The sequence below is a fragment of the Electrophorus electricus genome, chromosome 17 (assembly GCF_041902795.1).
Source record: "Electrophorus electricus isolate QZ-2024a chromosome 17, ASM4190279v1, whole genome shotgun sequence".
Classification (NCBI taxonomy): Eukaryota; Metazoa; Chordata; class Actinopteri; order Gymnotiformes; family Gymnotidae; genus Electrophorus; species Electrophorus electricus.
In genome coordinates, this window is record NC_137513.1 from 3,174,773 (window position 1) to 3,187,998 (window position 13,226).

Here is a 13,226-nt window from a genome sequence, read left to right on the forward strand (position 1 = left end):
CAGGGTCTTCCGAGGAAGCAGAACCAAAGAAGAGCATTTGAAAGTGTGAGTGCAGTGGGAGTGCATAACCGAGGTGAGGATGATGAAGGACGATGATGATATGCATCTCCCCTGAAGCCCTGGAAAGCAGAACACATTGCCAGCTTCTCACTGCACCCGTGTCTTGCACTGTGAGGGCAGCAGATGTGGGCACATCATTATCATCTTCCAGAAAGGTTGAACGGTCTTTTTTAACCTGCAGGGCGCACCACTTCAAGATGGGGAAGGTTCCTTTTTGTTGCGTTCTGCCACAGTGTGCGTTAGAAGCCAGCCAGCCGGAGGAGTTGGAGTAAATTTCCGCAGTAGCTGTGGTGGCGTGGCGTTCCGTATGGAACGCCTGCCTCCGACTGCAAGCTCTTGAGGGCTCAGTAACATCTGCATAAGCCTTTTATTACAACTAACATGGATTTATGTAAACACCTATAAAGGCAGATTCTAAAAGGTAAAATCCAAGATTTTAGACACTATCAACTGTTTAATTTAGTCAGTTCTTGTTGTATTATAAAAACACTTATGTCAAGTGATGGAGTTTTGTAATTTTTTTTGACATCAGGTTTTGTAAGGAGCCTGTCTGGGTGGAAATGACATAGCTCTTTCAGGCATCTACAGCTCTGTGTATTTCTGGGGTGTGTGAATGGCAAAGTGCTAATGAGGTGACATTACTTGTCAAGTGCAAAATCAAAAAGATCCTCTGCAGTATCTCCTGGATTTAGCATTGGGTAGTAAGATTTACATGAAAAACTGTAATACTGTTATACAGCTAGACAGTGATATGAGCTGGACACCCCAGGTCCAGACGCAAGGAACCACTGAGAGTGGTAGAGAACAACAAGGCCGAGATCCTGTGGGACCTCCAGATCCAGACAGATGAAGAAATGGTGAACCAACCTGACATTGTGACAATAGAAAAGATAAAACAGAAAACACCAGTGGCAATAGATGTGGCAGTCCCAAGTGATGAAAACATCCAAAGGACGGAACATGAGAAGTTGACACCTCCTCTGTTTCCATGGTGACCTCATCGCCCATCTGACAGAGGTACTGTCACAGCAGCCTGTCCTCAGGGGCCGTTGCTTGATATATGGATGTAGTCAAAATTGCGGTGAAGTACACAAAGTTTCCAGAGGAACGGAATGTTTTGGACAGAGGTCCTTCATCAGCTGTGCAAGCAAAATGGTCCTGAAATTCTAGGATGTGAAATGAAACCAGTTTATGTTCCAGACAGCACATGTTTAAACGGTAACTTTCGTTCAAAGCTCAGAGAGTGTAGAATGGGATATTTTTTAAGGATCCTTACTTCGTTGCTGCCATAGCAACAGCTGTCAATGCAAACAGATCATTAAGATCATAAAGTCATTAGGGCAGTGTGTACTAACATTAAAACACCTTGAAACTGTAAATAACAAGTCCTTAATTCTGATGGTCACGAGGTTTCTGGAGAAACAGGACGTTTGGGAGAGAGGTCCTTCTTCCTCTTACACACCTAACTTGATCGTGCCATCGCTCTCCATTTGTAAAACTGATTTCATCAGCTGACAACCTTCCAAAGAATACAAATACAATCAAATCCCGGCACGATGAAGAATGTTCACTTTGGCAGACTTCACTCTCAAAGTGCCTTTAATCTCACTGTGTGAACTATTAATCTGAAAAGTTCACACCTCACTGGTGTGACCTGTAACTTTTATGGAGGCGTTCAAGCCTTGAGAGAGAATTGCTTGGCCCCAGATCCAAGCCCAGCGTTCTGACTGATGGGCTCTGTAAAGGCCTGGTTCGGCTTGACTGCAGCAAACCAAACTTGTCCTGATTCCTAGATTACTTTCTCCTGTCATTCCACAGACTCCACTAATAACGGGTTGTTATGGTTACCACAAGCAAACATGAATACATATAATGGCTTAGCCCACCCTGCAGGCATCCGTCAGTGGCGAGCTGACCCAGCCGTTACGTTGAGTTGTGGATGAGCCGGCACCGATACACCATTCCTAACAGTCTGTAAACGTGAGTAGGAATGTTTATTTGTGCCGCAGCGTCCCTAAATCCCCTGCGTAGTGTTTCAGGGTGTGCTCAGACTTGACAGCTGTGGTTCTGATTAAAAGGAACCCTAGTGCGATTGCTTTGTTTGTGCAGTTTGTTAGAGCAAGTGAGAACACTACCTTTTCAACTCTGACATGCACCAAATTAGCAGACCGACACCCCACCAACACATCCGTGTTCGCCCGCTTCCAAACGAACTCCGGTGCGGTTTGTTTGACGTATGAACAAAGTATGGACCAAAGACACCAAATGGATCAAACACATGATGTCACCAAATGTGACCCGAGACATTGCGTGAGAGAACAAGATGCTGGTGGTGGTTAGAATGGGCAGAGGGTAAACTTAAAGGCACCTCATTAACCTTTGAGTGCCCCTGCATGAGTGCGTCTGTACTATACTGGGGAAAAATGTACAAATACGCCCACGTACTCAAAACGCACTTCCTGCCGCAGAGAAATTCTTAGTGCTGTTTTGCCTCCTAAATGCATTTCGCCAGCTCTTCCTGAGTTTTCAGCTGGTGAAACTACCACCCCACTTACACAAACAATGGTTTCAGTAGCGCTTCAAACCTAACAGAGTTTGCTTGAATTCTGTTTCCAGTTTTTTTCCTTATCCGATGAATGGGAACACCTCAGCTTGGGAATGGTGAGAGGGGGAGGGACTCTGGGCCTGGGTGGAGCAATCAAAAGCCAGGGAAGCCAAAGTGGGCAGATGAATTGATGGGAAGGCCCAAAACGTCTTGGCGGCTCCACAGATGTGGTGTTGATGCCAGTGAAGAGTGCTCAGATTTTACTGGCAATGTAGGAAACCCTGCCATAGTCTGATGGCATCTGCTAAGCAAGCCACAAGTATGCCAAAACCATTCCCATGGTTGTCTTATGTAAGCTCATCAGACACACCGATTACCCCTTTCTCTCACTGAAAGAGCATTAGAACAAGACCAAAGAAAGTCATTTTCAAAAGCGTTTATATGCCTGGTTTCCCTCCGAAAAGCCTGTTTATTGCCATGGTGACAATGTTCTGTGATTTATGTAGCGTTCCATGTAAATGACTTTAAATGCTCCTGCCTGCCAGATAGATTTTTTTTATTAAGGCATGCTCTATAAAACCATACGCCACATGTGTTTGGAAAGGTGGCAGGAATTAAATACTAGCAATACCTGCTTTTGATTCTGGATTGGTTAGTAAAGCACTGCAGTCTTAGCTTAAATCAAATTTACCAACTGCTTGAGCAGAGAAATCATGAAATTAGGAGTGAACCCTTTGGAGAGGCTGCACGTTTCTTCTGATAAGTGTCAGGGCTGGGCCAAGAGTAGGCAGACCCCTAGTGGGTGGGTGGGGACCTGGTGGGCGGAGGCATGTGTGTTCGTCGGTGGAGGTTGGTATGTTAGGTAGGTGGAGGCTGGTGTGTTTGGCGGTGGAGGCTCATGTCTGGCACTGTGTGTACTTGTGCAGGAGAATCCCTACGTGATGCTGAAGGAGAACCATCAGGAGCTGGAGGAAAGCGAGCGCTACGAGGGCTTCTGCGTGGACATGTTGAGGGAGCTGGCTGACATCCTGAAGTTCAAGTACCGCATTAAGCTTGTGAGCGACGGTGTGTATGGTGTGCCCGGTGCCAACGGAACCTGGACTGGCATGGTGGGGGAGCTCATTGCCAGGGTGAGTGCCATTGGCCCAGGAAGGCCCATGAAGTGAGCCATGGTCCAGCCCTTTAGTGCAGTGATTATCAGAATAAATCAGAGGACTTAATAACAGGTAATAAAAATTACATCAAAACAATTACATTAAAAGTCATATATAGACTTGTTTCTGTAGATAACTGCAGATCCAAACAACTGCAGAGAGTGTATACTTGCACTTGATTCTAAAAGTATGTGTGTGTCTAAAAGTAGGTGTATCATGTGTATCTAAAAGTATCATTCATGTGCCCCATATCATCACTGCCTGTGTTTCTCCCCCATGTACACTGGTCTCCATTGTTTGTACCATACTGCCAAACCACTCAGGGTTTATAGTAATTATAGTCTTGGCACCAGATGCCTTGATTTACACAAAGAAATCTGCTGATTAGGAGAGATGCTTCTGAGTTCAGTAAAGCTTGTAGCTGCAATGGTTCTGGCTTCTGGTGTGTTAGCACTCAGATCCTCTCTGCCTCCACAACCTGCTGTGAGCGATGGCAGTCCATTAGCTAAGCGTTCAGCAATCAGAACGAATTACAGTACATTTCTTGACAATCATGTATATTCCAAAATGAGTTTATGCCCGTCGCTTTCTAGGCATGTCATTTATTCCGTCGACTCCGTTTAAGACTTTGAGCAGTCCTAAGGTTTCCAAACAGGGCATACTTAACAATTCACCAACAGGTCACAGTAAAATCTAGATCACTCAGGCATGAGCCGCACTGTCGTTCTGATATGGCCAACGAGATGTCCGCTGCATGGGCCGCACGGGGGCCTGGCGTAGTTAAAGACTGCTAAGCGCTCCTGTAGCTGGCCACGGTAATGCAAGCAATGGTTTGCTTTTCTCTCCCGGCCACAGGTTGCTTGTCCTAATGAATTTCAGTTAGCCCCTGCAGCCCTTAACAAACACAAACAGATGTGTTTAAACAGGCTCAGCTATGCATGAAGGGTATTCGTCCCATTTCTGACGCCCACTAACACACCCTTGATGAGACAGAAATTTCATATGCAGTAAATTCTGTTTGCCAGCGAGCCGTTGATCTTTTCAGCTACAGCATTATTTATTTAAAAACATGTCATGGCGGGATAGTAATTTATTCACCCCCTTTCCCTGGTCGGCCTCCTCTGCAGGGTGTGTGATCATCTTGACCGGATTTGTTTACGAATGAAAAGACAATGTAGTGTTCTTCTGTGTCCTAGGGAAGAGGTCAGGAGCAAAAGGGGTTTTTTGTTGGTTTTGGAGAGGATTAGGTGTTATTTGGGAACATTTGAGACGTTACCTGCCGCAGTTCTGCGGGTTAATCGAGGCCAGAGCCATTAAGGAATTAAAGAATGCCGTGCATGCTCTTCTGAACACGCTCCCACAGAGGTGTGACCTCCACGACACTCGGTGCGTTTGATCACGTTCCGCATGTGTGCATAAAGATGGGTGCCAAAGGGAGATGGTGAAGAACACTGAAACACCCACGGCTCGCCGACTGGGACGTGCTGGTCTGCAATGCCTCATCTGACCTCCTGGTCACCATCCAACAGAGTGGACTATGAGTGGATACAGTGGATTATTCATAACAGCGTTTTTGACGAAATGGCAATTCTTGGTTGAAACCAAAACCTGGCAGTGGACTTGGTCCTCTTCGTCTCCTCTGGACTGACGTGGGATTCCACTTGTGAAAGTCCATGTGACTCCACTACTGTGCTCACTTTCTTTGCCTTACTTGTAGAGCTCATGTAGTGCATAGCTGCTCATATCAGAATTATTGGCACCTTTGCCTCCAAAAAAATGGACCTGCCCCATCATACTTCATGGAGGTGGTCAAAACCCAGTCTGCATCTCTAGCCCTTCAAAATACAACCCAGCATCCTTCAAGGTGCATGGAACACATTTACCTGACACCTTTATCCAATGCATCTTACAATTAGCACTGAGTACAACTTGAGGGTTACAGGTCTTGGCAGTGGGGCTTGAACCAGCAACCTTCTAATTACAAGTCAAGTACCTTAACCACAGAGCTACTACTGCCTCAAGCCTCTTCTCTGTCCTAGCCCCCTGTTGGTGGAATGAAGTCCCACTGGTAGACCGAACAGCAGAGTCTTTTGCTGACTTCAAAAGTCGACTGAAATCTCATCTCTTTGAAAAGCATGTGAATGTAATCAAATCATGCACTTATAGGAAGATTTTAGATTCTCACTTGAAATGTTTTGTTTTTGCAGAGTATCTCTTCATTCTAATAGTGCTCGAATTGTTCTTGACATTTATAGCCTTGTATTATTGTATTGTATTGTATTGAACCTGAGCAATGACTCTCCTTTCTTGTAGTATCTCAGCTTTGAATTTGGAACCTATTTGTGCTACCTAAGGATTCTTTTCTGAGTAGGCGACTAAGCAATTCTATAAGTCGCCCTGGATAAAAGCGTCTGCTCAAACATGTGAATACCGTAGTCCGCGTATTGGCCAGGCCCTCGTGCTGTCGGGAGGCGCACCAGGTCTGTTGTGGAGGCATGCTTGTGATGGAACAGCTCCTAGGGTTACCTGAACAGTAATTTGAAATCGCTCTTTTGATGTCCTTATCAGCAGCCGTGTAATGGGTCCATACATCCAGCATTGTACATTCACGTTCTCAGGAGGGAGCACGAGACTTCTTCCTGTAATGACTTGCTGTGACTGCGTGAATATGTCAGCAGGGCGAAGGGAAACAGCATGCGTTCGCTAACTGTTTCGTATTTTCGTCGTGATTGAAATTATATGTATATTTTAATACTTTGTTGCATTTCTTCAAAATGTTTCGCTTTTGAGCTCCCCAATTCTTGCCACTTTTCCATTTTTGGCCCGATAGCAGTCAGCATCCTAAATTTCTTGTCTGTAATTTCGTACATGTACAGGACCGGATCTGCTGCTTCCGCGTGAGAAGCGAAGGCTCCGCAGTGTGGACTCCGAGCTCGGCCCGCTTCTGTCCGGGCATTCGGGGATTTCTGCAGAGGAGTGAACCTCCGAGGAAATGCGCACCGCCACGCTGGGAACCTCAGCCGATGCATTATTCAGTAGAGGCAGAGGCTCCTTTGATCCCCCTCTTCTTTCTTTCTGGGCAACAACCCCTGATGGAGTCAAAATCGTAAAAGCGTGGAAGTGGTAGAAAAAGACTACTGGGCTGCATTATTTAAAAGCACTGTATCCACTGTAATTCCCCCTGCTTTGAACAGTGGTGTAACCCACTAATCAATATTAATATACATTAGGAAGTTGAATTTTTCAACTGCAGTTATCGTTTCTTGCCCCTGTGACTTCTGTTTCTTCATCTGCCTCGTCCTGTTTCGTTCTTCGCACGGTGGGGCATAAACCCATTGTTTGTTTTTCGGTGTGAAGCTGTCTGACATAAACCATTAAGCAGTTGGAGAGACACCTTTACGGCACCGTTACCTCAGTTAGGAGACATGCAGGTTATGTTTTCTCCTCAGTGCTGAGGTTATTATGGGCAATTTTCATCATGGTCTTTAGGGACATTGGAGTGGAATAAAGAGATTTTTTTCTTTTTCTTTTTCCTGCACATAACTGTGGCGGTATGGAGGCTGGATGACACGTTGGAGGTTAACCACTGAGGGGCTCTGTGACAGGGCAAAGCTGGGAATGAGTCACTGTTTAACAATCATCACCACCAAACCGTTGTGAGAGCGCCGATTGTCCAGACACTTGACCTGTCTCCTGTCTGGTCATCCTGAAACGAGTTAACGTGGATGACGTGGGTGACGTGGACTCTTTCCTTTCTCCTCTTAAAAACACACGCAGTCAAGATAGTGCCTATTAGGCGCGATCTCCATGATATTGGGCATCGAGGCTGGCACCTGTGGCACTTCCCCCAGAAGGGGCAGCAAGCCCCCGACACATATACCCCTAGGTACCGTGAGATTAGCGGGACCCAGCCCCTGCACCACGGCCCTCGGCCCCCGGCCCCACGGATCTCACTGCTCCCGTTCCCCCCACTCAACAGCACCGCGCACGGTCACCTCTGTAATACAAGTACTTATCGCCACTCAACAAACAGATTGTTGACACATGGGTTGTAACACAGTGCCATCTTTCACAGTGCCATCCGTTTTATGCTTTTTTCTTCCTTTTGTGTTATTTATCTATTTTTCTCTGCATTTCACTGGTGTGATGTAGCTGTCATATCGCCTCCTAAGGCTTTGTTGACTGTGTATGCACTAGTGATTGTGTGTGTGCACGCGTGTGTGTGTGTGTGTGTGTGTGTGTGTGTGTGTGTGTGCGCTGCAGAAGGCTGACCTGGCTGTAGCTGCCCTGACCATCACAGCGGAGCGGGAGAAGGTCATCGATTTCTCCAAGCCTTTCATGACTCTGGGGATCAGCATAATGTACCGCGTACACTTGGTAAGGGCGCCCCACCGACTCCGCCCACTGACTCCACCCGCAAAGCTCCACCCCCACTGCCCTTCAGCCACACCCCCTCTAAACCCAGGGCCGCGAGCGCTAAACCAGAGCAGCCAGCAGAGAGAGAAAATGTGGAGGAAGATATATAGACACTGAGAGACAGAGGAGTGGAGGAACAGAGATGTAGAGACAGATGAAGAGAGGTGTGGAGAGAGAGCGGAGGTGAGACGGGGCTGAGGCCCGGGGAGGTGTGAGCCCTGCTGCAGTGCAGGGAACCAGCTGATCAATGTCCTGCTTTGCTGTACAATCCCACCCTCCTGCTGATTGTGACTTAAAGTAAAGTAAATGTACACACCAGCCCTGGAAATCCAATAGCTCTTTTATTTTTAAAAGTCCCGGGTGCTATTAATCAAAGCCTTCCGAAAAGCCAGGGTGACACATTGTATTGGCTGCGGGCTGGATGGGGCCGCTTTGGTGCGATCCGAGCAAACATTAATGCGATGTCCCGGTAGGGCAGTCACACACACACACAAACAAGCACACGCGCATGCACTGCACGCTTACTCCCTCCCTCACGCTGACAACATGTGTGGCAGGACACAGCTCCGTGCTCAAGCTCTGGAGAGAATGGATGGCAGAAGGTGTGGTATTAGCTGCTACACCTCTGCAGAAACGTCTAGTGCTCAGAACAACCCTCATCTGCATTCCTGCAGGCTGACGTACCTCTGCTCGGAGTGTTCCGCACTGCAGGACACACACACACACACACACACACAGAGGCGTTCTGCTTGCTGAAACAGCTCTACAAATGAAGGGTGGAAAAGGAGGGTGATTATGAGAGACAGGCCAAGCGAGAGCGTGAAAGACGAACAGCGATGGACAGTGACAGCAGAAGACAGACAGAGAGCGACAAAGCCAGACAACTATAGGAAAAAAGACAGAAGGTGCATGCCACGTGGGCCCCGCAGTAGTAACTCAGGGTGCAAGTGAGAGATTAGAGCCGCTCGTGCTATTCTGTAGAGCAGTTTCTAGTGCTCCTCTGTCTCAGTCTGTCCGTGAAGCGCTCGGATCCACTCTGGCCCTGGACAGCGTCTCGGCTGGTGTTCTACGGGGCCCAGGGCCTCACGGGGCCCCACGCAGTCTCCCACATGCGCTTGTTTAGAAATTATCCGCCTTGATTTTGATATTGATCCCACCTTGCCAACAAGGATCCCGTAATGATTATTCTGAGCTCCAAATGCAATTTTGCAAGTGATCAATGATAGAAAATGAAATAAAACATGGCCTCCAGTCTGGTTTTAATTACATTCCGGGTTTGTCTGTCCCCTGGCATCCCGGGCTGTTATTGTGCCATGTGACATGCAGCAGACCGTGACCGTATGCGTGAACATTCAGGGCGGTGGCATTTGTGTGTAGAATTGGCTGGAGCAGGTAGGAAGCAGAATGTGCTTGTGATTCTCCGGCTGCTGGCCACCACTGGGACATTTGTGCAGCCAACAATGGCGTGTATGAAGCTGGCTCCTCCGAAGACCCTCCCTGTGGAAGTGGGAGTGGCTAGAGAAGGCTAATTAGTGTGATGAGATAATTAGGGTGCTTTGCAGGGAGAAAAAATGACATTTATGAGATGCATTAAAGGACTGGGGCCATTCAGATGGAGTCTGTGTGTGTGTGTGTGTGTGTGTGTGTGTGAGTGATAGAGATACCCTCTGCCCTGCAGACAGTAAAGCCTCTTCCTCCAGGCCTTCTGTCTTCCTGCAGCCTCTCTGATTGGCCGCACACTCCCTTTATGTGTATTTCAAGGTGTCAGATGTGGGGAAAGCACCCCCACCCACCAATCCCTGCCCCCCAACACCCTCACCCACCACCCCCACCAGCCTTCACTGGTGCTGCTCGAAGTCCTGGCCCCGGATGCCAGCGCGGGAGCCCATGCCCAAGCGCTTGCAGGATGAAACAGCACCGGCCAGCTGTTCTCCAGCTGTTCACGCCTGCCGCACCTGCTCAGCTCAGCACAGAAACAGATCTAGACTGTGACCTTTCTGTCATTTAATAAATATTATTGGTGATGAAGACCCACCATGTATACCAATGTTGGTGGTAAAGCACTGAAGGGTGATGGATGGGCTGACTATAATTTCCCACACAATTTAGGGTGAGGGTTAGGATTAGGATTAGGATTAGGATTAGGATTAGGAGTAGGGTTAGGTTTAGGATTAGGAGTAGGAGTAGGGTTAGCGTTAGGGTTAGGATTAGGAGTAGGGTTAGGATTAGGGTTAGGATTAGGATTAGGGTTAGGATTAGGAGTAGGGTTAGGTTTAGGGTTAGGATTAGGGTTAGGATTAGGATTAGGAGTAGGGTTAAATTTAAGATTAGGGTTAGGAGTAGGATTAGGATTAGGGTTAGGAGTAGGGTTAGTATTAGGGTTAGGGTTAGGATTAGGAGTAGGGTTAGGATTAGAATTAGGATTAGGAGTAGGGTTAGGGTTAGGGTTAGGGTTAGGATTAGGGTTAGGGTTATGTTTAGGATTAGGGGTAGAGTTAGGATTACCACCTCACACAGCTGACTATTTTGACAGTTCTCCTCCCAGACAAAATGTTTCCTGGTTTGTCACAGACAGAAGCTTCACTCCAAACCTCCAGCACATGCAGCTGTAGACAAACACATTACTTAAGGGGCTTTGATGTGTGAGCGCATGTAGTGGGAGGTGTAGAGGCGGATTAGGCCCTGGGCCACGCCACGATGGCTCACACTTGGGTAGCTAGTGAGCCTCGTCGCTCTGTGTCAGCCTGCTCCTTTGACGGAGCCCCACCATGGTTCCACACAGCACAGAGCTCGGTGTAGGGCGAGAGCGCCTTGCATGTAAACACAGCTATCACACAACGCTCACAAGTAAACACGCCTATCACACACTGTTCATGAGTAAACACGGCTATCATACTCTGCTCATGAATAAACACGGTTATCACATGCTGTTCACAAGTAAACAGAGCTATCCAGCTACTACAGCGGATGTTGGTGTGCTCTGTTCTCTGCTTCTTTCTCTCTCTCCCTCTTCCTCTCCCTCTCTCTCTCTTACTCCCTTTCTCTCTCTCTCTCTCTCTCTCTCTCAATCCCTTTCTCTCTCTAGCAGCTGGCTTGTGTCGAGCACCACTGCCTCTGCTCCTTGTGATGTTGATTGTGCCTTTATGTAAATTAAAGAGCACATTCATAGGAGCGCTGTAAACAAAAGCCCCTCCCCCTCAGCTCCAAACAGACTGCCAACGGCGACAAACTCCAGTGAAGCCCGGCGAGTGCCGGCCGCGAGCTCCCTGGCACTGTGCCACAGTATGATTAGCGTTGTCGGGCGGCTGGACAGCCAGGCACGTGAGCTGGCGGGGGCACAAGACCACACTCGCAGCACATGGCATGCTCTCTGTTCTCCAGAGTCCTGTTGCTGCATTAATGCCACTGTTTAGTGCTACAGTGCATGTGTCTGAAGCAAGAACATGATTGGCTTTGATGAGTGAGTTTGATTGGCTCTGGTGCATGAGCCAAATTGACGCTGACGCGTGAACGTGATTGGCTTTGATGTGTGAACATTATTTGCTGTGATTCATTAATGTGATTGGCTGTGATACATGAACGTGATTGGCTGTGATGCGTGAACATGATTGGCTCTAATGCGTGAACATGATTTGCTGTAATTCATGAACGTGATTGGCTGTGATGCGTGAATGTGATTGGCTCTGATGCGTTAACATGATTTACTGTGATTCATGAATGTGATTGGCTGTGATGCATGAACATGATTGGCTCTGATACGTGAACATGATTGGCTCTGATGCGTGAATATGATTGGCTCTGATGCGTGAACACGATCTAATGCGTGAACACGATCTAATGCATAAACATGATTGGCTCTGATGCGTGAATATGATTGGCTCTAATACGTGAACACAATCTAATGCATAAACATGATTGGCTCTGATGGGTGAGCTCAATTGGCTGTAATTCGTGAGCGTGATTGGCTCTGATGCGTGAATGTGATCAGCTCTGATGCGTGAATGCAATAGGCTCAGATGTATGAACGTGATTGGCTCAGATTCATGAACGTGATCTGATGCGCAAGCAGCTCGGATCGCCCCATAATCATCACATTTGTGCGTTGGGCGAGAGTGTCCTGCACAGACATGCCCCCTTTAAATCAGGGCTGTAATTACAGCTCTTCCAGACTCCAGTTTAACTCCTATGTCACTCAATTATCCTAATGTGGGCATGGGGGCGGGGGTATTTAATCAGCACAGCACTGTAAACTGGTTCCTCCTGCAGTTATATGGGCTTTATCGCATTCTTGTGCTGGAGGCTTTATGAAACAGTTGGAAAGCTGCAGTTAATTACACCACATCATGTGTGGATTCCCATTTTCCTACGCTGAACATTTTGTTTACGTCTCCTTTTCCAAGGTGTCTGTAACGCACGTTTATTAAACTCTATGGTTTCACAGTAACTACCTCACTGTTAGGATACTGGTCCGTTGTTGTTGGCCACAGATTTTCTATGTGACCACAGAAGGACCCGAGCTAATTGGTTCTGACTGTTGTACAGGGACCGTTTTTCTCTGTGTCAGCAGTAATTGGATTCTTTCCATGCACAGCAAAGAACTAGAGGTAGAAAACTAAGTGTTTGCTTTTAACCAAACAAGCCACTGCAGTTAGCACCTTTTTTGCCTCAGCGTACATTTGAAATGTACTGAAATGAAGCAAAATTCAAGGTCAGAGAAAATACTGCGTTTGACTGTTCCAGCCCTCATTTTGCCTATTTTTAGGGAAGAAGACCGGGCTATTTTTCCTTCCTGGACCCCTTTTCCCCAGGGGTCTGGCTCTTCATGCTGCTGGCGTACCTGGCAGTTAGCTGTGTGCTATTCCTTGTGGCCAGGTAAATATCCAGCTCCACACTGACACCTGCTGGCCAGTGGCATAACTGACCCTTATTTACCCTTATTTCTCAAAGACCCCCAAAAAGAAATTATTGTTCACTGCAAATTTTCTGTAATGTGAATGTAAACCATTTTTGTTAGTTTGTTTTTATTTTTCAAGCCTTTATGCCTTGGTAGA

General features: G+C 47.2%; 1 protein-coding gene across 1 annotated transcript in view; it reads left to right on the top strand.

Annotated features, from left to right (window-relative positions):
* Positions 1–13,226, top strand: part of grik4 (glutamate receptor, ionotropic, kainate 4) — a 217,597-nt gene that overhangs the window by 193,980 nt on the left and 10,391 nt on the right. Inside the window, exons 12-14 of the mRNA XM_035534393.2 lie at positions 3,532–3,735; positions 8,023–8,136; positions 12,938–13,047. Of these exons, the coding sequence (XP_035390286.2) occupies positions 3,532–3,735; positions 8,023–8,136; positions 12,938–13,047 (428 nt within the window). The remainder of the gene's footprint in view (positions 1–3,531; positions 3,736–8,022; positions 8,137–12,937; positions 13,048–13,226) is intronic.